This window comes from Saimiri boliviensis, chromosome 2, assembly GCF_048565385.1.
Source record: "Saimiri boliviensis isolate mSaiBol1 chromosome 2, mSaiBol1.pri, whole genome shotgun sequence".
NCBI lineage: Eukaryota > Metazoa > Chordata > Mammalia > Primates > Cebidae > Saimiri > Saimiri boliviensis.
In genome coordinates this window covers 92,949,955-92,974,615 of record NC_133450.1, presented here as the reverse complement: position 1 = coordinate 92,974,615, position 24,661 = coordinate 92,949,955, and the positions used below count along the sequence as shown (strand labels likewise).

The 24,661-nt window shown below is 37.3% G+C and overlaps 1 protein-coding gene across 2 annotated transcripts in view; it reads left to right on the top strand.

Annotated features, from left to right (window-relative positions):
• The window catches only part of PELI2 (pellino E3 ubiquitin protein ligase family member 2), a 173,781-nt gene that overhangs the window by 130,686 nt on the left and 18,434 nt on the right, over nt 1–24,661 (top strand). For both annotated transcript variants that reach the window (XM_039469405.2, XM_074393898.1), the window contains exon 3: nt 20,681–20,782. In XM_039469405.2, the coding sequence (XP_039325339.1) occupies nt 20,681–20,782 (102 nt within the window). The remainder of the gene's footprint in view (nt 1–20,680; nt 20,783–24,661) is intronic.

Genomic DNA, 24,661 nt, shown 5'->3' with positions numbered 1-24,661 from the left:
TAGATTCATTGCTATCCCCATCAAGCTACCACTGACTTTCTTCACGGAATTAGAAAAAGCTACCTTAAATTTCATATGGAACCAAAAAACCTGTATAGTCAAGATAATCCTAAGCAAAAAGACCAAACCTGGAGGCATCATCCTACCTGACATCAAACTATACTACAAGGCTGCAGTAAGTAACCAAAACAGCACAGTACTGGTACCAGAACAGATATATAGACCAATGGAACAGAACTGAGCCCTCAAAAATAACACCACACATCTAAACCATCTGATCTTTGACAAACCTGACAGAAACAAGCAATTGGGAAAGGATTCCATATTTAATAAGTGGTGTTGCTTCCTTACACCTGATACAAAAATTAACTCCAGATGGATTAAAGACTTAAACAGAACTAAAATCATAAAAACCCTAGAAGAAATCCTAGGCAGTACCATTCAGGACATAGCCATGGGCAAAGACTTCATGACTAAAACACCAAAAGCAATGGCAACAAAAGCCAAGGTAGACAAATGGGACCCAACTGAATTAAAGAGCATTTGCACAGCAAAAGAAACTATCATCAGAGGGAACAGGCAACGTACGGAATGGGAGAAAATTTTTGCAATCTGTCTTTCTGACAAAGAGCTAATACCCAGAATCTATGAGGAACTTAAATCTACAGGAAAGAACCAACCCCATCAAAAAGTGGGCAAAGGATATGAACAGACACTTCTCAAAAGAAGACATTTATGCTGCCAACAAATATATGAAAAAAGCTCTCATCTTCACTGGTCATAAGAGAAATGTGAATCAAAACCACAAGGAGATGCCATCTCATACCAGTTAGAATGGCATTCATTAAAAAGTTGGGAAACAACAGATGCTGGGCAGGATATGGAGAAATAGGAACGCTTTTACACTGTTGGTGGGAGTGTAAATTAGTTCAACCATTATGGAAGACAGTGTGGCAATTCCTCAAGGATCTAGAATAAGAAATACCATTTAACCCAGCAATCCCGTTTCAGGGTATATACCCAAAGGATTATAAATCATTCTACTATAAAGACACATGCACACATGTGTTTATTGCCACACTAGACATAATAGTGAAAGCCAAGAACTGTAAATAATTTAAATGTCCTTCAAATGTCCATGCAATGGAATAACCACCAATAAAGAAAAAGGAACAGACTTCCAAGACACATAATAACATAGGTAAATCTCAAAAGGTTTTGGTAAAGACTCTGAATATGTAAGACTACGTATTAAGTTTTCATTTGTATGAAATTCCAGAAAAGACATAGCAATGGTGACAGAAAGCCTATCAATCAGTGGTTGCCAGGAAAGGCAGGCAGTTTTGGGGATTGGCTGCACAGAGTCATGAGGGAACTGTTTGGGGTGACAGAACTGTTCTATATCTTGAGAGAAGTGATTACATGACTCTTTTCCTTTGTCAGTACTCCTCAAATTGTACCCTTAAAATTGGCGAATGTTAGTAAATGTACACTATACCTCAATAAAGCTGATTTTTAAAGTATGGGAAACTTTTTCATAAAGTCAGTTTGACAATTTGGTAATCCTTGTGTGAGTAAATAGTATGACCGATTCCTCGAGAAGTGAACAAACTCTTACTCTGAAGTGACAAAAATAGAACTGTTTAATTTGCCTGGGATCAGCCCCTGTGCAGGTTATGAAATTCTGTTGACGTGACTTCCTAATGAATGAAGATGGACATATCTGTGTTCAGCTGAGAATAACCAGGAAAGTAAAGGGATTTGAAGCCATGTGTTTTGAAGAAAATCAGAAGGAATGAGAGAGGTTTCACCGGGGGAAGGAATCACTGGAGGTGAGGTGAGGTACAGTGAGGCTGTCTCTGGAATTTGAAGGACTCTAGTGTGTGGAGGGGTTGGGGTATTTTCTTTTTCCTTAAATGTCCTGGCTACAGGGAGATAGCTGTCTACGCACCATGCAGCATCCCAGTGATTCATGTTTGGTAACTTTTTAGACTGGATATTATTGGCAAGGACTGTATGCTGTAAAGGAGATTCTAAAAACTTCTGAAGAATACTCTTACTTTCAACTTGTGTTAATACTGGTAACTGTGTTCTGTGATGCCACAGATAATTCAGATTCAATGGCCACTCATTTCTATCGGTTTGATCTCTCTGCCCCAGCCAACAGTTTTGCTTACTGCTTGTTTCTGTTCATTTGTTGATGAGTCCATTCTTACAAATTTGATTTAGACAGTGCCATTCTTTGCTGGTTCTTCTCTTCTCTTAATGTTGTTCTTTTCTAATGATGGAAACAGGATTTGATGGGTAACTGAACTGTATCACTTTCAAGGTGATTTCCAATCCAATGATCTCATAAATTATAAATGATTACAAAAGTTCATATAATCCTTTTCCCCAGACTTGGAAATTATTTTGTAAAGAAACAAAGAAAAGAGTATGCAATGCAATATAGACTTGCCCATCCTCTTAGGAAACGACTTATCCTCTCCAAGTCAGTTTCCTTATTTTAGAAAATGGAGATAACAGTATGCACCTCATAGTAGTTGTGTGATCAGATGACTGCAGTAAAATAATAAATGCAAAAACAGCCTTGAAAAAGCACTAGCAATGGAGGATGTTTGCTAATTTGGTTACTAAGGTGTGTATGTTTATCTTACAAGTCTGTTGTGGGTTTCTTATTTGCTAGCTGGAGTTGTATCCAAGCAGGAGATTTTATACATGTAGATGGCTAATCTGATTAAACTTCACACATACATATATTGACTGAAGAGTGCTGACTTTCCATCCCCCGAACTGTTTATTACATAGTTTGACTCTTGAAAATTTGCTTCGGTGGGTGATGTCTTTAGAGTTTACCATTCAACGTAAACTTCGTCCATAAGAGAACGACACATTATTTGTTGAATTTATTTACATTCTGTCTCTTTCCAAAAGTATTAGAGGCAGGGCAAGTTTATTTTAAGCAGCAATTTACAGGCAAAATCCTAAGGCAAGTCTGTCCTTTTATTTATTTGTCTTGCTTTAGCTGGACAGCAAGTAAGATAACCTAACATTGACCCTGGTCATTTTTAGCTGCAGTTCTAGGAGTTTGGTTCCATAATAGCACCCAAGGAATAAACATTGTGTTATCCACTCCACAGATAGACTTTTTAAATCAATAATAATAATCGTATTGATGTAACAGTGACTTAGATCTGAATCCCCAGTGTATTTAATATCAAGCCATTTGACTTTTCCTGTGGATTTTAAAAATTATACACAAAAGGATCAACCACAAGGTTTTTCATATCAGACTCTTTTCCCTGAGATGTTTCTCAAAACCAATGCTTGTCTTTTCACCATTAATTTCTAAAGAAACATAAACTACTTTTAGTAACAGCCAAGGTTGGAGAGGGGATGGTAAAAATAATTCTTCACCATGGATAGAATGTATTCTCACAATGGAAAGTAACATGTAAAATCTGTGCCTCGGCTTTCCTCTTTGGCCAGTTTGGCCAGGTTTTAGTCACATGCCAAAGGACTCGTGGTTAGTTGGCATTAGGACAGAGCCATTAGCTGAGTGCCTTGCTCCTGATCTGACTCTCCCCTGGCACAGGGTGTCCTAGTACTGTTGCTGTCACTTCATTGATTATCGTGTCATATAATATCCCTGACTTTTGGGGGTTATATTCTTACCGCATGTAGCCAGAATGTAGAAGTTTTAATATAGGATATCCTCAAGGGAAACCATTTTTGTGTATAATAACCTTTACTCATTTTTTTGTGACCTGTTTTATCTGGGGGTTGCTTATAAATTTTCTACACTCTGATGTTAAATGCCTTGGTTCTCAAGGATTTCATGATCTAGTGACCCAAGATTCCTTTTTGTTTTTTTTTTGAAATGAAGTTTCACTCTTGTCATCCAGGCTGGAGTGCAGTGGCACGATCTTGGCTCACTGCAACCTCTGCCTGCAGGGTTCAAGCAATTCTCCTGCCTCAGCCTCCTGAGTAGCTGAGATTACAGGTACCCACCACCATGCCTGGCTAATTTTTTTGTGTTTTTAATAGAGACAGGGTTTCACCATGTTGGCCAGGCTGGTGTCAAACTCCTGACCTCAAGTGATCCTCCCACCTCGGCCCCCCAAAGTGCTGGAATTACAGGCATGAGCCACCATGCCCAGCCTAGTGACCCAAAATTTCTTTACCCACATTTCTTTAAATACTCAGCCAATTGATAAATACTGAGAAATATACAAGAATGCAGGATATAAAATTTGTATTACTCTTAGTGAAGAAATTACCAGAAAACAAATTTCATCTTTAAAAAAGGTGAATGGAAAACCTATGGCAAAGGGACGGTCATCTAAACCTTGAATTATGCTCCATCTGAAGGACTAAAGCAAATGAGAAAATGATTGCCATAGAATAGAATGCAAATGTTATTCCTCTGACAGTGCAGGGATAATAGAACTGATAAGAGGTGGGTGAAGAAGGAAAGAAAAGGAGAGAGGTTCTGAAAACATGATAATGTCCTCAGATTTTATAGCTGGGAAACAAAACTATCATTTAAAATAGGAAGATATAAGTATATTTAAAGGTTAAAAAGCAAACAGAATGAACAGTATAAAAATAATTAAAAGCGTGTACACAAGGATGACAGAAAATGAAAATATTCTTATTATTTTTATTAGAGAGTTAATGGGTGCAAACATTTTTATAGTTGTATGCGTAAAAGTAGCTGTAAGAATAGGAATATGCCCTTTCTCAGTGATTGTGTAAATACAGGTAAGGCAAAGAAAGCATGGATCATAATGCAGAAGGTTTTTTTTAAAGACAACGAAAGCTCAGAAATTGAAATTTTAAAAATACTGTTTGCAATAGCATAAAAAATTTGGTTTGTGAATAATGAGCATCAACTGTGTTTTGCAATTCCATGTTTACAAATTTACCTACTCAGTAAAATATACTTGTAATTCCAAAATTAATGCTCAGGGTCCTTTTGCAGTCATTTATGGGCAGGTGTAGAGTGGCAGGAAGTGTGAGTGGCCTGCCCGGTGCACACGTTCCCTGCTCAGGTCCAACTAGGTGAAGCTCTGCCTTCTTGCTTCAGCTCTCATTCCGTCAACAAGTGTTCTTTGCATGGTCTCTTTGGTGCTAAGTTTTTCTGACTTTTGTGCGTTTCTTGGTAATTTCACAGTTTGAAATGTCCCCCAAGCCTGGGATTGAAGTGTTCTCTGGTGTTCCTAGGTGTGAGAAGAATGATGTACCCTAGAGAGAATATACGTGTTAGATTATCATTGTTCAGTTAAAGTGCTCTTGACTGTGAGTTTGATGGAAATTAATTAACAATACAGTAGTACACCATATGAAGGAGGAGATTTGCCAATACATACATGAGGCCACACCAGAAAGTGTTACAGTAGCATGTACAGTGTGTGATGAAGCTATAGAAAAGATGGGAAAGTGGCTGAATGTAGGAATTCATGAGATGACAGCCAATTTAAAAAGCATGGTAGACATTGTTCTAAAAGCATTGTTCTGAAACTGAAAGCCAGAGAAATTTATGGTCATATTACCCAGGGGAAGGAAATCAGTAAACCCTTCTTGGTTAGTGTTTCATTATAAAGATTATGATGTGATTATTTCTAAGAAATATATATTAAATGAGGTATTTTTAAACAGAAACACAGAAAACAAGGTTATTTACTGATTATTTGACAAAAATGTTGCACCAAGAGGCTCCTAGGAACTGAATCCTATATTTTCCTTAGGAGCAGTAGTTCAGTATTCAGTAACTGGATGTTTGTGACAACTTGATAGAACATAACTACTGTGAATAATGAGAATTGAGTACACTTAGGGATAAATCTAACAAGATGTAGAGGACCTTTATGCAGAAAACTATAAAAACATTGCTGAGAGAAGTTGAGGACCTAAATATATAGAGAGATACACCATGTTCATGGATCAGAAAACTCAACAGCAATGTGAATTCTACCACAGTCTGTAAATTCAGTACAATACCAATCAAAATCCTAGCAGACTTTTTGGTAGGAATTAATAAATGGATTCTGAATTTCATTTGAAAATGTGAAAAACCTAAAATTGTCAAGACTACTTTGAAAAATAAGAATGGAGTTGGAGTATTCACAGGGACTTCAAGACTTATTTTAAAGCTACTGTAATTAAGACTGTGATGTTGGTGTAAAGATAGATAAATAGATCATCACACAGTGGAGCCCAGAAGTAGACACACACACACACACACACACACACACACACACACACACGGACATGATTTTTGACAAATATGCAAAGGCAGTTCTGTAAGGATAGTCTTTTAAAAAGACGGTGCTGTTTCATTTATACATGCAAAAATATGAATTTGATGTATACTTTTCACCGTGTACAAAAAATAGTTGATTATGGATCGTGAAACTAAATATAAAACTTTTAAAAGACAACATAGAAGAAAAATCTTTGCAACTTTGAGTTAGGCAAAAATTTCTTAGCCATAAAACCAAAAATATGATTTATAAAAGAACAAATTGATAAATAGATATCAAAGTTAAGAACTTAGCCTTTTGGAATAAACTGCTCAAAGAATGCATAGACAAGGTACACAGACTGGTAGAAAACATTTGCAAATCATTTATCTGATAAATAATTTGTATTCAGAATATGTAAACTCTCAAAGCAAGAAGAAAATAGTCCAAAGAATTGAACAGAGACTTCCCAAATAAGATATATAGATATCATATTTGCATATGAAAATATTATCGGCCTCATTAATCATTAGGGAGATAAAAACTAAAACCACAATGAGATATCACTACACACTCGTGGATAGCTAACATTAAAAGAATGGCAGTCCCAAAAGTTGACGGGATTAGATCTAACCCAGGGTTCATCAACAGACGAGTGAATGAACAAATTGTGGTATATCATTAAAACTGAATACTAGTCAATAAAAAAGTAATGAACTGTTGATACATGCATATGCTGAAAACAAACTATATCTTTTTATAAGTACTGTGACTGTTCAAACATGTAGGTAATTCTTGTAAACGTAAAGCCAAAATCATAGAAATACTAAAGAAAGGTGGAGAATTCTTTGTTTAGTCTAGGAGTGAGGAAAGACTTTCTAATTATAAAGCAAAATCCAGAAACCATAAAGAAAATACTAATGAGTTTGACTTACAGAAACTTTTTAAAAAATCTGCGTGGCGAACACCCACAACACTTTAAGTGAAGTCAAAACACAAATGAGTCAGAAAATTCACAACTGGTATCACAGACAATGGACATCTTTCTAATATATAAGGAATGGAAATCTTTTCAATATATAAAGAATGCTTGTGTCAGTAAGAGACAAGCAACCCAAAAAATAATGAACAAAGGGTGTAAACTGTTCATAGTAAAGAAAAAAAGAGGTAAGTCTTAAACCCTCTTAAAAGCCTTATTCTTGGTAGTAGAAATGCTGATTAAAAGCACTATGAGATTATTCTTTTCACATGTCAGAAGGTAAAGATACTTACCGTTTTACGCTTTACTCCCTGTATGGGTGAGAGTGGGGAAAACATGCTCTCATTTACTTCTTGTGAGAATGCAAATTGGCATGACTTCTAGGAAAAGTGATTCGACAATAACTATCAAATCAAAAGTGCACATACCATATGCCATTAGATCCAGCAATTTTGTTTTTAGACATTTGTCCTGTCGATATATTCCCCTTTATGCAAAATGAATACCTGAATATTTATTGCAGTACTGCTTGTAAAATAAAATTTTAAAAATTTAATGCCAGCCAAAAAAAGATGCATTAAGTAAGCCGTGCTGCATCTATACATCAAAAAGAATGAGACAGCACTGTAACTACATTATGTAGACAATTCTCTAAGTCAGTGTTTTAAAGAAGGAGGGAACAGAACATTGTATGCAGTATGCTGTCATTTCTGAGGTGTATACTGCTAGTATAGGTATAGACTTTGGAACAGTACATGAGAAACTAGTGGTAGTGGCTTTCTTAGTGATAGAAGATTGGAATTGCAAGGGAGATGCTATTCACTGGTAACATTTGGTAACCTGTGTAGGTGTTACCTTATTTAAAAATTTTTTTTGCTCTACAAAACCCTCAGTCAAGAACCTGAAGGATCCCATAATATTAAAAGTATTAAGTTTTATAGAGATTATGAATGTTAATATAATCAAATTAATCAGCTAATAGTGATTTTGTGTTGTGTACTGTTCTTTGGATGCTTTGGAAGCATCATCTGAGTTTTTCTAGCAAAACCCTTCAAGGTAATTGTACTTTTCAGATTAAGAAATAGATTTAGGGTATAGTCTAAGAACACACAGCTAATAAGGAGCCTTTTAAGAAGTTCAGTTTAATGATGCTTGAGGAGTAACATCCAGACATACCCAGGTTTGAAGAGAAGCATTTGTGAATGGCATTGTGTGGCAACAGATACTTCCAAGGAAAGACGTTCATTGTTTTACTCGAAATTTTGTATATTAAGATTGTAATTTGCATGTTTCTAGCAGGCTCAACATCTTGAACAAAATACCGACTGCCAAAATATATTTTTGCTTTTTGAGAATAAATATTTTCATGGTTCTGTATAACTAGAATGTGGCCTTATTGCTCTGATTTTATTCCGTAAAGAAAATTAGATTTTTCACAGGTGGACAGATTTTAACTTTAGGCCAAGTCTTTAAAAAAATCAAGTAAAATGAGGGAAAAGATTTGAATCTTTCCCTTTTTGCTTACGTCTTTTAAATGAGGACTTTTCTTTCTATCACTATAAATAATCAATAGGATTTTGTATTTTGTTTTCTTTGGAGCTTATAAGTTTCAATCTTTGTATTTCTCAGTACTCAAGGGATCATTTTGACAGCTATTAAACTGGCTTTCATATTAAAACCATTACATGGCAAGTCTTTGGGTATCTTAGTATAAAATCGATTTATGTTAGATTCAATTTATAGCGTCTGGAAGTTTGCCTGCTCATGCCAACAAACTAAGACTTGAATTTACTACTGACTCGCTATAACATACAGTATACTGTGGGTGCCTGTGTACATTTTCTCCAGTGCTCTTTAGAAACAAGCTTGGTACCTTGTTTTACCTAGTAAGTGCATTTTTAAAAGAGCAATAGGCAGATAGAATTACTGAAGGAGGAATTTTACTTTTTCAACTTAGTCATTTGCAGGATGCTTTGTTTTTACTTACGATTCATATTTGCTATGTTTACTCTTTCAAAGTTTTGCTTTCTATGGCGAGTAGCTCATATATATGCCAATACTTAAATATTTAGAGAAGTAAATGTAGGATGTCACAGCAGGTAGATTCCTATGCATCCTTTAAAGCATTATTTGTTGAAGAAGTAAGTATCTCCCTTCAAAATTTACCAGCTTCCGTTCTTACCTGAGACCACAGCTAGGTGTTTTTCTCTCTTTCTTAGTCTTAATATGTACCACAAGAAATCCTATCATCATTTTATTTTTACTCTAGCACTTGACATTTCACAAGAATGTTGCACCTTCCTCATTTCTTCCTCTGTGGCATTTTGCTCACATCTGGAAACATAAAATGCTTAAAAGCAAATGCAGTGCTGTTTTAAAGAATGGGCTTGTTCAGGGCCACTTTCTCCATCTTTTATCAGGTGAGTGTGGCCCTCCCTACTTTTCTTTGGGTGACCATGGGCGGTCCTTACTTACAGGATCAGTTCCTGAAGTGACCAGCAGTTAAGATGCCCGGTCACTTAACTGGCATCATAAGTGTGTTGAGATTCCAGAGCATTGCCTCGCACTGTGGGATGTGATGCTTTCAGGTGTGCACCCCTGCTGCATCCTCTACGCTTTGTAGGGAGCTGGTACACAGAGTCAGCGTGGGCAGATGTCGTCAGAGTCTGCACTGAAGTGTGCTCTTTATAAACTGAGACCGAAGGGCAGAAGAACTTGGAAAGTTGTGATTGTTATTCATTTACGGTAACTAGTATACAGTGCGTGATTGGTAATGTGAATATGTCTATTTAGATATTTGACTGAGTCACAGCATTCCTATGTGGGGAAACTACATTTCACCCCTATTTTCCAAAAGATATGGGACAAATGAAACAATAAAAAGAATTGATTGGATTGGGAGCGATGGCTCACACCTGTAGTCCCAACACTTTAGGAGGCCAAGGTGGGCAGATTGCTTGAGCCCAAGAGTTTGAAACTAGCCTGAACAACATGGCAAAAACCTATCTGTACAAAAATATATATATATACAAAATATTAGCTAGGCGTGATGGTATGCGCCTGTGGTCCCAGCTACTCGAGAGGCTAAGGCAGGAGAATTGCTGGAGCCTGGGAGATTGAGATTGCAATGAGCCATGACCACGCCACTGTACTCCAGCCAAGGTGACAGAGTGAGATCACCCTGTCTCAGAGAGACACAGAGAGAGAGAGAGAGAGAGAGAGAGATTGCACATTAGATTGGCTTAATAAGTTCTAAAACACAATGAAAAAATCCATGTAAACTTGAATGTGAACCTTTCACTTGTTTAGCAGTTAGTCATAAACTGTGTAGATACAGTAGCTGAAACATCTCAGATCTTGACAGCAGTGACCTTCCTGGGGACTAGGCCAGCACTTGTACAGGTGACAAAACTGAGGCCAGAGCATTTATGTAACTTGCCCAGAGTCCCACAGCCAGCCCATGTTGGATTGGAGATTCAACCCAATCTGTACTATCAGCCATACAACACCCTGCTGGAATTGAAGGCTGCTTTAAAAGACTGGTGTTCTTACCCTCAAGGCGCTTTTCATCTGATTAGAAGTGGTGGGGTTCCTGGGGACAGATGTCCACAAAGCCGTGAATGTCATCTGCCCAACTCTCCAGCTGCAGCTCTTGGTGTTCCTGTCTTCCAGACTATATTCAAGTGAGATTATCTTCTGACCACCAACCAGATCTTGCTTCTTTGTACTTAGGAGTCACCCCAAAGTGGAAACAGGCTCTCTTCACACATTCTTCCTCCTCTCTCGGGCATCTTTGATTGCTGATAGATTGAGCGCGTCTGCCCCAGCCCTGTCCAGCACTCTGTGTGCCACAGATTCTGTGCCAGAGTTTATCAAATAGCTCAGCAAACCAATCCAGGAGGGGCTCAAGAGTGGCCCCTCCTGAGCCAAGTTCAAAGCTATTGCCTCTAACAAATAGGACTGTCATTTTGACTTACTAGAAAATACTGTTGCTTCTGATGAAATCCAAGTTAGCACTTTTTTACTTTCTTAACGTAGCCATGGTTCAGGCACTCGTTTGAAATATGGTTCCTTGAAAAGAGATTATATTTTAAAGAGTGTGTTTCAGGCAACATAAATTGTGAATTCCTTTAGCCACCTCCTCTCTTTAGAAATAGTACTCATACATATTTTAAACATAAATTGACAAAGATGGCAGAGACCTCATCTTCCCTGTAGCAAATTGAACCAGACTGATTAAGGATTTATTGCCTAATTATACTTGTCAGCCTGACATAAAAGTCATTAGTTCTAGAAAAATATGTTTGTCATACCAGGATTATCTCTAATTAATACAGTCAATATCTAGCATACACTTAAAGCCAAAAAGAATAGTGATTTTCAAAGTATATGTTATGGATTGTAGGGAACTGCTCTAAATCCAGGTTCATATTTGAAGAGAGAAAATGCCATCTTTTATATACATCATTTCCTCTGCTTGAATCCAGTGAAATCAGTGCTACTGACATGGACTCCCTTTATTGGTGAATTATAAAGGTAGTAGCTTAAAGATAGAGGGGACGTGGTTGGTGAGTATCTGAACTCGGATTCAAACCTGGTCCATTGTGTTGTTTTTCAGCATCAGAGGCCACGTTGATCTCTGCAGTATCTACATGTGGTTATTCCGTTTTTCTAAAGTACATGTAAAGTTTGAGCTCAGCAGAATAAAACCAGGTAGTCACTTTGAGAGAGCCAGTGTGGTATAAATGTTTCTTCTGCCCGATGTTTAAGCATTTGCTGGATATCAGTGGCTATTGCAGTGAGGTGATGCAATTTCAGATGCAATTAGTATCATGCCTCACGGGGCAATTAGTACATGCCCTTATGTGTTCGATACCCTGTAGTCCGCACCCTCGTCTGCCGCCACATCACAGTGTGTACAGGGCTCGAGATGGTAAAATCATCCGGCAGTTATTTCCAGGCTGCTGCACACTCACTGTAAAGTCATTCATTTACTCATAAATGTGCAGGTCTCTGCCATAAACATAAACATCAGAAGTTATTTCTGAACAACAAAGGTTCGACTCATTGGCCCCATTCAGACCTGCCCCCAAACAGTTTTATTATTATGTTTCCCCATAGCAATTAAAATGTTTCTACAGCAATACACCTTGACACAGAAAGCTTGTGTTTTGTAACCAGAACCACTGTGAGAGGTCAATGTAGTTATTTTTCCAATTTCATTCAGTCTTATCTGTAGTAATCATTTTGTGTAGTTATTTATTTAGATTTTATCATGAGCTGAAATATTAAATTACATATTAGATTTAATAGTTAAAGTGGCTGAAAATAAACTTGCCTAAAACACACAACATCATTGGCAGGGGAGCCAATTCTTAGTCTATGATGTCATATTAAATAATGCCATGTTCGTGACCATCATTCAGAAGGCTATTGAAAACACAGGTTTACATTACATTTCTTGGTAGAACCCAGAAGACAAAGAGGTCACTGGCTGTCCCAATAGAGTGTTCAGTACGTTTCTTAGCACTGCCCGCATCGGGCAGGCTGTTAGAAAACCTCTGCCTTCTTCACAGAGCAGATCGCGTGAGCACAGGCAGAGCGAGGAGGTGTGTGCTCAGCCCTGAGCACATCCAGCCCAGGGGCTCCTTCTTCCCAGGTGTTTTGCAGGGACCCAAAAGGCAGGTGCAGTGAGCAGCATCAGAGAAGAGCACCACGTTGAGCTATGTGGTGCAGAACTCTTCAGAGCAGCTTGGTATCTGGAAAAGGTTGCTGCAGCATGTAAGCCACACCACGCCTCTAGCCCTCTGCTTTTAAGAGGCAGAAACCCTAATTATATCTACACACAAAGAAGACTATGCAGGGTGTGCTCATTCCAAAAACATGCGTTTGATTTAGCCAGACTATTGTGTGGCCCAGGAATAATAACTGTAGTTCTATAATAGTCAACTTCCAGGACGTCTAGACAAGAGGGATATCAAACTCTTGAGTCATTTGGTACTAAGGAAGACTTCAAAATAGAAAAATTAGTGTCCTTTGAAGAAGAATTTCATTCATTTGAAATACAGATGCAGGCATGCACACGTATGTGCACATGTGCATACACACATGTAGTTTGCAAAGTGGCTTCATGGTTTCTAACATACATGGTTATTTTCTTCTTCTGCCTTCCTAGTATCCCTTCATTCTTGCTCTGAATATGTTAAGGACTACAAAATATCCATGTGACATACTTGGTGGCCTTTCCTTCTGTGGCATTACTTTGAATGATTCACAGATTCTTTTGATGAATGAGTCTATAAATAATCATTTTAAGTATTAATATAAAATGTTCTTCACATCTCAGTCTTCTAACAACTGGAGATTATGACAATGAAAATGTGTATTTGCTCTAAACACAGCCTCTTAACACACATTCAGTAGCATGTAACACTCCCATGAGAAACGCAGACACTGCTCTGTGTAGAGACACTGCTGCCTGCCATTGTAGACACACCTGTCCGTGCTCTTGGGTGTAGGTAAGGCGTACACACAGATAATTGAGGGGTGCTGGGGGATGAGTCACATAAGATTTTTTAAAAGTGCTCTGGTACCAGAAGGCCCTATAAACCGATTGTTTCAGTTGTCTTTTGTTGTATAGCAAACTACACCAACATTTAGTGACTTCACAAAAACCATTCTGTTTTGTTCATCACTTTGCGGGTTGGGAATCTGAGAAGGGTGCCGCTGAGTAGTAGACTCTGGTCCACGTCTGGGGTAGCTGAAGCTGGAGGATCCACTCTGAAGGTGGCTTCTCCACTCCCATGTCTACATTTTGCTGCTCCGAGGCCTCCCTCTCCCCATGTGGCATTTCATTCTCCAGGCCCTCTCCCTGTGGCTTTGGCTCCTTGGAGCCTGGTGGCACATACATAGTCTGGCTTCTTGCCCACAGCTGGGAACCCCCAGAGCAGCAGGTGGAAGCTGCAAGCCTCCCTGACCTAGTATCCAAAGTCCCCTGTGTCACATCCACGGCATTCTCAGTCAGTGAGCAAGCTACTGAAGCCAGCTCAGATGCCAGATGATATGATCTGAAGATTGCACAAAGCGTCTTCAGAACAGAAAGTTAAGGGCTATAAAACAGCCGATTATAGAATTCCTTTGAGGAATAAATCAGTTTTGTAGGCACCGGTTACCCAACAACCACTTTGTATTTGAGGAGACAAAGTAAAACGTTACCCATTGTTTTGTGTTTGATTTTTGCTTTAATACATTGAAATCAGTGAGCCCGGCACTGACTCCCTATTGGATTAATAATGATGGTAATAATGCTAGCTGTATGTGAACAACAGTGGCAAGAGAGGGCCTAGGGGTGTAAAGCTTTGAAGTGTGAGTGACTGTTGTGCTATTGACTGAAATAGGAAACCCAGAAGGAGAAAATGTTTGAACCAAACCATCTAATGATACTGTATATTGCAGGTGACACAATCCCTAACCAAAAGCAGCCTAAAACCCTTACTTTTATTCCAGAAGTCTGGGGATAGGTAGTTCCATGTTTGATTCAGCCTTTCAAAGATGTCAGGGCTTTCAGCCAACTTCTGTGAGAGTCTTTTGACCTTCCCCTCACATTGCAAGATGGTCTACTTCAGCTCCAAACATCATGTCGTATTTTAGTGACAGAGAAGGGAAGGAGTCTGTCTTGGTGTCTCTTATCCCCAGGAGCTCCACACCAGATCTCTCTTAAGTCCCACTGGCTGGGAATGAATCACATTTCCATGCGCTGGCCTCAGAGGAGAGTCAGGCTTTTTCACGGGAAGCCAGCTCGGTGAGCAGGGAGAAAAACATTAGGCAGGCAACCACCGGTGTCTGCCACAGTTCTGAAACCTGTTTTCTCTCTCCACACAGTTGATAAAGGCTCACTTAGCAGCCTTACAGAGCTTGAATTAAATGGGCTAAGTCATAACTCTAGTAAATTAATGTTATCTAGATACATGTTAGTTTCTCTGTTGGCTTTCACTTCGTGGTTGAGAGCTAACGCTACTTCTTCACCAATAAAAGGTTTCGTTATTTCCCTCATACTTTAAAATTTGGATGAAAATTCTTTGGCTGCCATTAAGACGCATTAGTCCACGATGCATCTTGCAGGATTGCCTTCTGTTATCATTACATATTATATGAGCGCCTTTGTGTGTGTATATGGGTTTATAAGAGGAAGAAAATTCTCTAGATGTATGAACCATGTTTATTTTAGAGTCTGGGGACTCACAGAATTCCCTAACACTAGTTTTTACTTGTAAGTTGAAGCAGGACAGCCAGTTCTAACTGTTGTCATCCCTGAATGGCAAAGGTTGGCTGAGCTGAGCCTGTGACACAAGCAGCATAGCACTAAGAAAATACAGACCCTTAGCTGAGAAGAAAATGCCTTGGCTCACATCTGGTCTCGGCATCTAGGATTGCAAAGTAAGGCTTAATTTTTTCAGCTGGATAAAGCTGAAATTCTTTGATCTGTTTATCTGTAATTGCCCAGTTATATTTTAACCTGGTAACATTTATACCTGTAATAAAGTGGTTTTTATAGACTCAAAACATTTGAGCTGAGAGTGTCATTACTGGTACCTTTGCTAGTGAGAAGTAGGGAAAGTAAGGGGAATACCTGAAGAAAGAAACGGTAAATCTCATCTTGTATCTGTAGCAGTTCGTTCATTTGTTCATTCGTTTGTTCGTTCATTCATTCATTCATTCACTCAACATTCACTGAATGCCTGCCACACTTCTGCTGCTGCGGATGGAAAAATAGATAAGACTGAATGTGCCTTGAAGGGGAACGGTTGTGACCTGCCTTCTCATCACAGCAGCACAATGGAGAAGTTATAGGAAATCATTGTTGTCTATACCAGCAACCCCCAACCAGTTTTGGCACCAGGGAAGAGTTTTGTGAGAAACAGTTTCTCCATGGACCGGGGAGGGGCATGGATTCAGGATGATTCAGGCGCATGACATTTATTGCGTATTTTATTTCCATTATTATTACATTGTAGTATATATTTAATAATTATACAACTCGCCATAATGTAGAAAAAGTGGAGCCTTGAGCTTGTTTTCCTGCAACCAGATGGTCCCATCTGGGAATGATGGGAGACAGTGACAGATCATCAGGCATTAGATTGTCATAAGGAGTGCACAGTGTAGATCCCTCACATGTGCAGTTCACAGTGGGATTCATGCTCCTATGAGAACCTAATGCCGCCGCTGATCTGACAGGAGGAGCTCAGGTGGTAATGTGAGCGATGGGGATGGGGAGCAGCTGTAGATACAGATGAAGGTTCCTTTGCTTGCCCGCTCTGTGGCCTGGGACCCCTGGTCTACACAGCAAGCTGCTTGGGCTGGTTTTCTTTACAGTGTTAAAGAGCTTTCTAAATTTGTGTTGATGTGGTAAGGTCCCAGCATTATGTTACAGTACTTGTGTTTGAATTAAGTTATAGTGAATGCCAGGAAAAGGCCCTATCCACTGTCTTTTCTGATATTTTGGAAATTCTAAAACAACTTGGTGCCTTGGGGAAACTTTTATTTCCAAAATACTGGAAATGACTGGCTCAAGTCAGTGAATCTATAATATTCTAGAAGCTGTACTTCTGAAAGTCATATTTTAAATGTTAAAAAATATTGAACAATTGGGCCCGGTGTGGTGGTTCACTCCTGTAATCCCAGCACTTCGGGAGGCTGAGGCAGGTAGATCACCAGGTCAAAAGATTGAGACCCTCCTGGCCAACATGGTGAAACGACATCTCTAATAAAAAAAAAAAAATACAAAAATTAGCTGGGCATAGTGGTTTACGCCTGTAGTCCCAGCTACTCTGGAGGCTGAGGCAGGAGAATTGCTTGAACCAGGGAGTTGGAGGTTGCAGTGAGCTGAGATCATGCCACTGCACTCCACCCTGGTGACAGAATGAGACTGTCTCAAAAAAAAAAAAAAATTGAACAATTGATACTTCTAACAAAAAGTTCAATGCTATATGTACTTGCAGACTTTTCTGTAAGACCTGACCCAAGAAAGAAAGTGAAAATTGATCTCAGGCTTAAACTCTTCTTTAACTTCCCCCAACCATCTAAATCTAACTCTATTCTCCACTTTAATGTATGGAAACAAGGTCATGTGAACCCTAATTCATGTAATGGAAGGAAGTCCACATTTTCTCATTTATTGAGGATGATCCTGGTGGTGACCTCAGGCGCCCTGGTTTTTACTGCCACCTTTCGTTCCAAATCCCAGTCCTGGCTTCATCTCGTCTTGTCAGGCCAGCTCAGCCCACATTTCTGCTTTCTGTAGATGCATTCTGTTGGACCCTGGGGTACCAGTACTCAGGGCTCTTGCAGAGGCAGGGCCCCTCTCCTGGCTTAGCATTACCGGAGGGAAATCCTTGCCAGAACTGGAAGTGACTTCGAGGTGACTGTCACACTAATTCCAAAGTTCCTCAGCCACCCATGCTGTACGGTGTACATCACCTGCTGCCCCACAGCCGCTCCCCACCTTCATGGGATTTGTTTCTCCCTACAGTCTCTTTTCCCACTTTCCTATCTTCCCCAAATCCCAAAGCCTCCAAACCACAGTGCTTGGCTGAAATTTTTTAATCTAAAAGACATAGAAAAGGCATTTTCCTAACCCAAGAGCATTCCCCTTTCCTAATCCTGGCCATTTGCCTAAAGCAGCATAAAAACATGGCAGGTTTGAAATCATATTTTTTTTTTAAATGGGATCAACGTTCAAGGCATCCTTTATCAGTATTTTCTTTCCATTTTGGGGCCTTGGGCAAGACCATGGGCAGTTTCCAAGTAAAGTGATGCTTTTGCTATAAATACCCTTTTTCACGTGTTACGTAATCTTATAGTTTGGGTCACAAGAATGTTTTTATAATGAAACACCTTACAAGAATTTGTGTCCAGTAATAACTTGGGTCCTATAAAATGGTTGTTTCTGGAGTTTTCTCAAGTGGTGAGGAAGTGTCTCTAAGGCAGGAAACTCCAAACCCCAGCCCCTGGGCCAGGAACCAGTAGTGGTTTGTGGCCTGTTAGGAACTGGGCCGCACAGCAGGAGGTGAGCGACAGGTGAGCAAGGGAAGCTTCATCTGTATTTACAAGTGCTCCCCATCACTTACGTTACAACATTAGGCCTGAGCTCCACCTCCTGTCAGATCAGCCGTGGCATTAGAGTCTCATAGGAACCCTGTTGTGAACTGCACATGTGAGGGATCTAGGCTGTGCACTCCTTAAGAAAACCTAATGTCTGAGGATCTGTCAGTGTCTCCCATCACCCCCACAGGGGACCGCCTAGTTGCAGGAAGACAAGGTCAGGGCTCCACTGAGTCTGCATTACGGTGAGTTGTATAACTATTTAATTATATATTACAATGTAGTAATAATAGAAATAAAGGACACAACAAAGGTAATGTGCTTGAATCATTCCCAAACCATCCCCCTGTCCAGTCCATGGAAAAATTGACTTCCACTAAATCAGTCTCTGGCACAAAAAAGGTTGGGGGCCGCTACTCCAGGGCACCCTGTTCACCGCTGTGCTACGCCTCAGGTGAGCAGAGCGAATCTGCATGAGACCATGACTTCCCAGCAGATTTGGGAGAAATGCTTCCAAGATTCAAACTAGCAAATATGTTAGGGAATAAAAAACAAAATTTATGATTTAAGGTAAGCTGTTTTAAGCATGAGAAACTTCATTTAAGGGCTGTTCCCCAGACATCTCCAGGTTCAGGTAACCATTCCAATTCAGGAAAATGGAGTGGAAGTTTGAGAAACACCATACTTAAGAAGGTGCCATTGTACAAACATGTATAACCTTTAAAATTCTTTCCCATTACTGCACTTGTTAACTCCTTGTTTTGCAGATCATTTGTACACTATAGACATTTTATGTAATATGTATATGCTAAGAAAGTAGTGTTGGAGTTGAAATATTTGTAAATTGAATCCATTTAAAATGCAATAGATACTTTTTAGAAAACCCTAAAATTATTTTATAATCAACTCCTGCTTATTAGTTTTATGTTTAGTAAACATTTTTCTTAAAGTAGGTTTTTTTCAGGCTATAAACATATAAGCATCTACTTTTTACAAACTTTTTAGTTTTATTGAGGTATAATTGACAAAGAAAACTTGTATATATTCAAGGTGTGCAACATGATGATTTGCTGTACGTACACATTGTGAAATGATTACCACAATCAAGTTAATTAACATACAAATTACATCTACTTAAATTGAAAATAGTTCTTTATATATTTGGCTTTCAAAAAAAGTCACTATCAGTGAATTTATCTGATTCAGACTAATGAAAATTTAAGACAATGTCTGTTACTAGTGTTGAGTACTTTAAGAAGTATTTTTTAGATTCCTGAGCATGTTAAAAGAAGTATTATCTTAATGAAGCATGTAAAATAAAACATCAACTCAATCATGAAATTCCTCAGGGCAGATTATTAAATAATCATGAGATTAACCAGGCTAACTTCAAAGTTGATTTGGAATGTTTTACTCTTTATTGCTGTAAGCAGTTAGAGTCATCGAATATAAATGTTGAGTACATTTTCATTAACATGCTATGTATGTCCAGTTACTTCTAAGTGAAGTCCACTGTATGGTCTTCATAGAGTGTCATCATTCAATAAATGTGCAATAGAAAAGCTTATGAAAATTTTACTTAATGTAAAAGATTAAAAAAGTGCAATCAATATAATGTAATTGAAATAATTTGGAGTCCACTTTAAATCAATTTCTTTGTTAATTTTGAAATATTAAAAGTATGTGACCATACTGAGGATTCGTTCAAACATATCACTATGGACAAAATAAGAATGATGTCATATTATTCCTAGGTTATTTGAAAAAAGAATATTAGCTTTTCCTAGTCTAAAAATGGAAAAAAAAATAAAATTACTAGCTATCTTATTAATAAAGTAAGTATCTGACATACCAGTTGCTTATACAAGTGAGATGTAGAACAGAATACAAATGTGGTTATCATTGGCTAGGATGGTATATTATACTGGAATCTTAATTAGAACACTGATGGTTTTTCCAGTGATTCTTTTATTATGCTGATAATCTCTGTCACCTAGGAAAAATAATAATATGTGACTTCTCTGTTGTGTGAAATCTTAAAAAAGTTTGAAATATGGAGAAAGTATGTGTTTTCTAAGAGTGTGATTGAATCAAGTCTTGCAAACTAGTAAATAAACTTTGATTTAAGTAAAATATTGTTCACTTTAAGACAGAATATTTGATAAAAACCAGAATTGTGCCTCTTGGCTTGTCTGTGATTCAAGGAATAGAGTATAGGGAAAAACCGTGACTGTTTGGAAAATGCTGGCTTGTGCTGGGCTTTGCTGGTAAGAGTGATGGCTCATAACTACAAAGAGAGCCCATAAGTTGTTGAAATGTAATTTTAATTGATTTTTAAAAATTTTATTAATAGGCTATCAGCTGCAAAGGTCAACACAGCATATCCTATACTTTGTCAAGGAATCAGACTGTGGTGGTGGAGTACACACACGATAAAGATACGGATATGTTTCAGGTAATATTTTTACTTTTTAATGGAAATTTTGCGTATATTCCTTCAGTTCTTTATTTTTGATATATAATCAGATCTTCCAGCCCAGTGTCTAGGAGGAAAGAGTTGAAGAAAATATAAAAATTATTCCTGTTTGGTTTCTGAAAGATTAAGAAAAAAATTCTTTAATTGTAAAAGGAAATTATAAAGGCTACATTCTCAGACATCAGTGCAATAAAAATAGACATTAATAACAAGAATAAAATTTTAAAAAGCTAACCACTTTTAAAAGCCAACATTTTCAGAATACTTTCTAAATGACACTTGAATTAAAGGGACATCAAAACTACATTTATAGGTCTTTTCAGAAATAACTGTGGGAATATTACGTATCAAAACCGACGAGATGAGGCCAACATCTTACTCGGAAAAAATGCCTTAAGTGCTTTCATTATAAGAAGAGAGAAAGAAAGAAAATCAAAGGCCTAAACATTTATCTCAAAAGTTATTTTTTGACAAAGGACAGCAATTAAGAAAGTGCAGGATGGGTTTGGGCATAGTTTTAGTGGTATATAATACAAAGTCCAGAGGCACTTCAAAAGAAAGCAGAGGGAAAAAAATAATAAAGAAAAACATTCATCAGTTAATGAATTTAAAAATAAGAGAATTAATGAATATATTCAAGATGTAGTATTTTAAAACCACACACAATTCAAATTTAGACTAATAGAAAAAAAGCAAACATAGTTGAAATTGATGAGGCTTTGCATTTCCATATGGAGAATTAAATTATTACATAAATAATAAACATTTAAATGTAAAACTGAAGGAACAAAGAAGTTCTAGAACAAAATTTAGAATTCATATTCTTGGAATAGGGAAGGATCAGTAGTAAATAAAGAAATAGATTTTACTCTGTACATCTTCACTTCTTTTATGATCCAAAATTAAAAGACAAACAAACTAGATAGAGACATTTAGGGCAGCAAATCAAGTAGACAAAGGATTGATACCTCTAATTATAGTAATCACTTTTCCCATGCTTTCAAAAATGGACAAAGAACAAAACATATAATTATCAGAAGAAGAAATGTAAATGGCCAACAAATATATTAAAATAATGTTCAAAATACCAAATGAATTAATAATAAAATACTCTTTATTACCTATTATTGGAAAATATTAAATAATACAGTACTGTAAAGCATTGTATGGAATTGGTCCCCCTGGTGGGACTGTGAATTGGTACAGCATTTCTACAGGGCAGTATTGCAGTACTACCTTGAATTTCAGCACTCAGACCAATTGACCCAGTAATTTACTAACTTTAGTAATTTTTATACATAAATAATTAAAGAATGTGAACAAAGATTTAACCAAAAAGTCGTTCATTCTAGTGTTTTGTACACTAGTAAAAAACTAAAAGTAAACGTACACTTCCAGGAGAATGACTACAATATGGTGCATTTAAATGCAAAATACCATGCAGCTACAATAAAATAAGTGAAAAAAAGCGTATGTCCACTTCATGCTTTATTTTCATATGCGCACACATAAACATAGGTATGGAAGAGAGATAGGACTAGAAAGAAATGCCCCAGCTCTTTTTCCGTTTTCTATAACATCGTGAAGTGTAGGCCTAATCTGGATCACTTACGTCAGCACTTTTGATTGAGAAAGAAAGAAAATTTTATATGTTTTTTAAGTGTAATTGTAGTAGTCCTGAACTTCTACACCTCAGACTGATAAGAAGAGCCAAAGGCAAATTATAAATGAGGGAAATATTTACAATTTGTATCTCAGAAGGTTAATGTCACAAATATATAAGGTACTCCTGAACATCTCTTTTAAAAGACCTACAGTCAGATAGACAAATAAGCAAAGGATTTGACAGACAGTTCACCAAAAAAGGAAAAACAGTAGCTCTTAAAAATAAGAAAATATGCTCAACCTCATTTACAAAAAGAAAAATGTGAATTAAAACCACATACAGATACCACTTTTCACTTGTCAAATTGGCAGAAATCCAAAAGGTTTTGTCAAAGGTGTGGGAAAACCAGACACTGTCCTACCTTCTAGAAATTGGTATAGCATTATGGGGTGGCAATTTGAAAATACCTATGAAGAATACAAAATGTTTACACAGTTTGACTCAGCTCTTCTCTTTGTAAAGCTCTTCTTTCTAGAGACTTACCCCAGAGATATCCTTACCTGCATGCAGAATGCTATTTGTACAGTTACTGCTCTAAGCATTGCTTAATAGGAAAAGACTGGAAACAACCTAAATGTTCTTCAGTAGTGGACCAGTTCAGTAAATTTAGGTACAGTTTTACAGTGAAACCCTCCAATGGTATAAAACAGAACAAAGAAAAGCTCTGTGTATAGCCACAGAAAGAGCTGCAAACACACTACATGAGTTACATATTAATATTATTAAATATATTGGGTCATATTGATAATATAGTCAATTAAAACTAATTTAAAATACTACTACATTAAATGTTCTCAATAATATTAAATTATTAAATCTTAATTTAATATTGTAAAATGGTTTAAACAATGCTTATATGCATTAAAAAATAATCTCCAGAATGATTAGCAAGACATTAATGTAGCAGTTGCCTTTGTCTGGAAGAAGACTGGGCAGGTGGTATACAGGGAGATGTTTTACACTTTTTGATTTTTGGAACTGTGTGAATGTATTAGATATTTTAAAAACAAAATAATTTGGCAGAAAACCACACTGCCATGTATGTACCTATGCAACAGTCTTGCATGTTCTTCACATGTACCCCAAAACCTAAAATGCAATTTAAAAAAAATAATAATCTTAGATTAAAACATAGTCATAGATATAAACATAGTTATTAAAGTGCTAGTTTGAACTCAAAAGTAAGATTTATCATATTTGGGCAAAATACTGACTGGTTTTACACTCCATGCCGTTTGATTGCATAATCTGAATGTCTTTTCTTCTTACTCTGTTAAAGAAAATGTCTCCCTACGTAAGTATATGCATATTCTTTCCTGTTGATGTTTTTATGGAATTTTATCATAATCTTTTTAATAACTCGTTTAAATTATTTATTTTCAGTTTATAAGTTTTTATTTTTTACTACTTGTAGTAGTAAAGATTTTTTTTTACAGAGAGAATTCTTAATACTAAAAAAGTTAATCAAGCCTGTTTCACAATTGTCAATGATACTTTTTTTACCACTTAAATTAAGAAACTTACTGTGGTGGTACTGTTATAGATAAATGAAATACTTTCAAAGTGTGAGACATTAAATTTCTTTAAAAAGAATCTTGTTTCTTAGAAATTTTTCAAAATTTCATAGAGCATTCTTTAGCGACACATGTCTCACATGGTGCATTCTGCACTGTTGGACAGTCACATTCTACTCACGTGCCCACTTTCTCCCACTCAGCTCTGCAGAATGCATTCAAGATTTAGTTGAACTTTTTCAGCTTCCTGTTGCTAATTTCTGTATACTTTATGTATACTTCCTACTTTGTCATACAGAATATCAAAAGACTCAAGATTTAATAAAATTCGTAATTTTTAAACTGCAGATTCACAGCAGTGAAAAATACAATGACTGTTATTACAGTTCGGTGCCACTGCTTTGAATCATGCTAAAGCACCAGCAGCTTTACCCACCATTGTTCTAGCACCATCAATGTAGAGAACAGTGCAGTGGAAAAGGTCGTTAACGTCTTTGTATTATGAAAGCAATTTTGGCCTCATGGACCTAGACCCCATGGCAGGGTCTCAGGGACCCTCTGGGGTTCATGAACCACATTCTGAGAATACGATTTGTGCCAACCTCTTAATTTCATAGCTGAGAAATCTGGATCTTTGATAGGAAAAGTAATGTAAACTAAGGCCAGAGGAGGCATTAG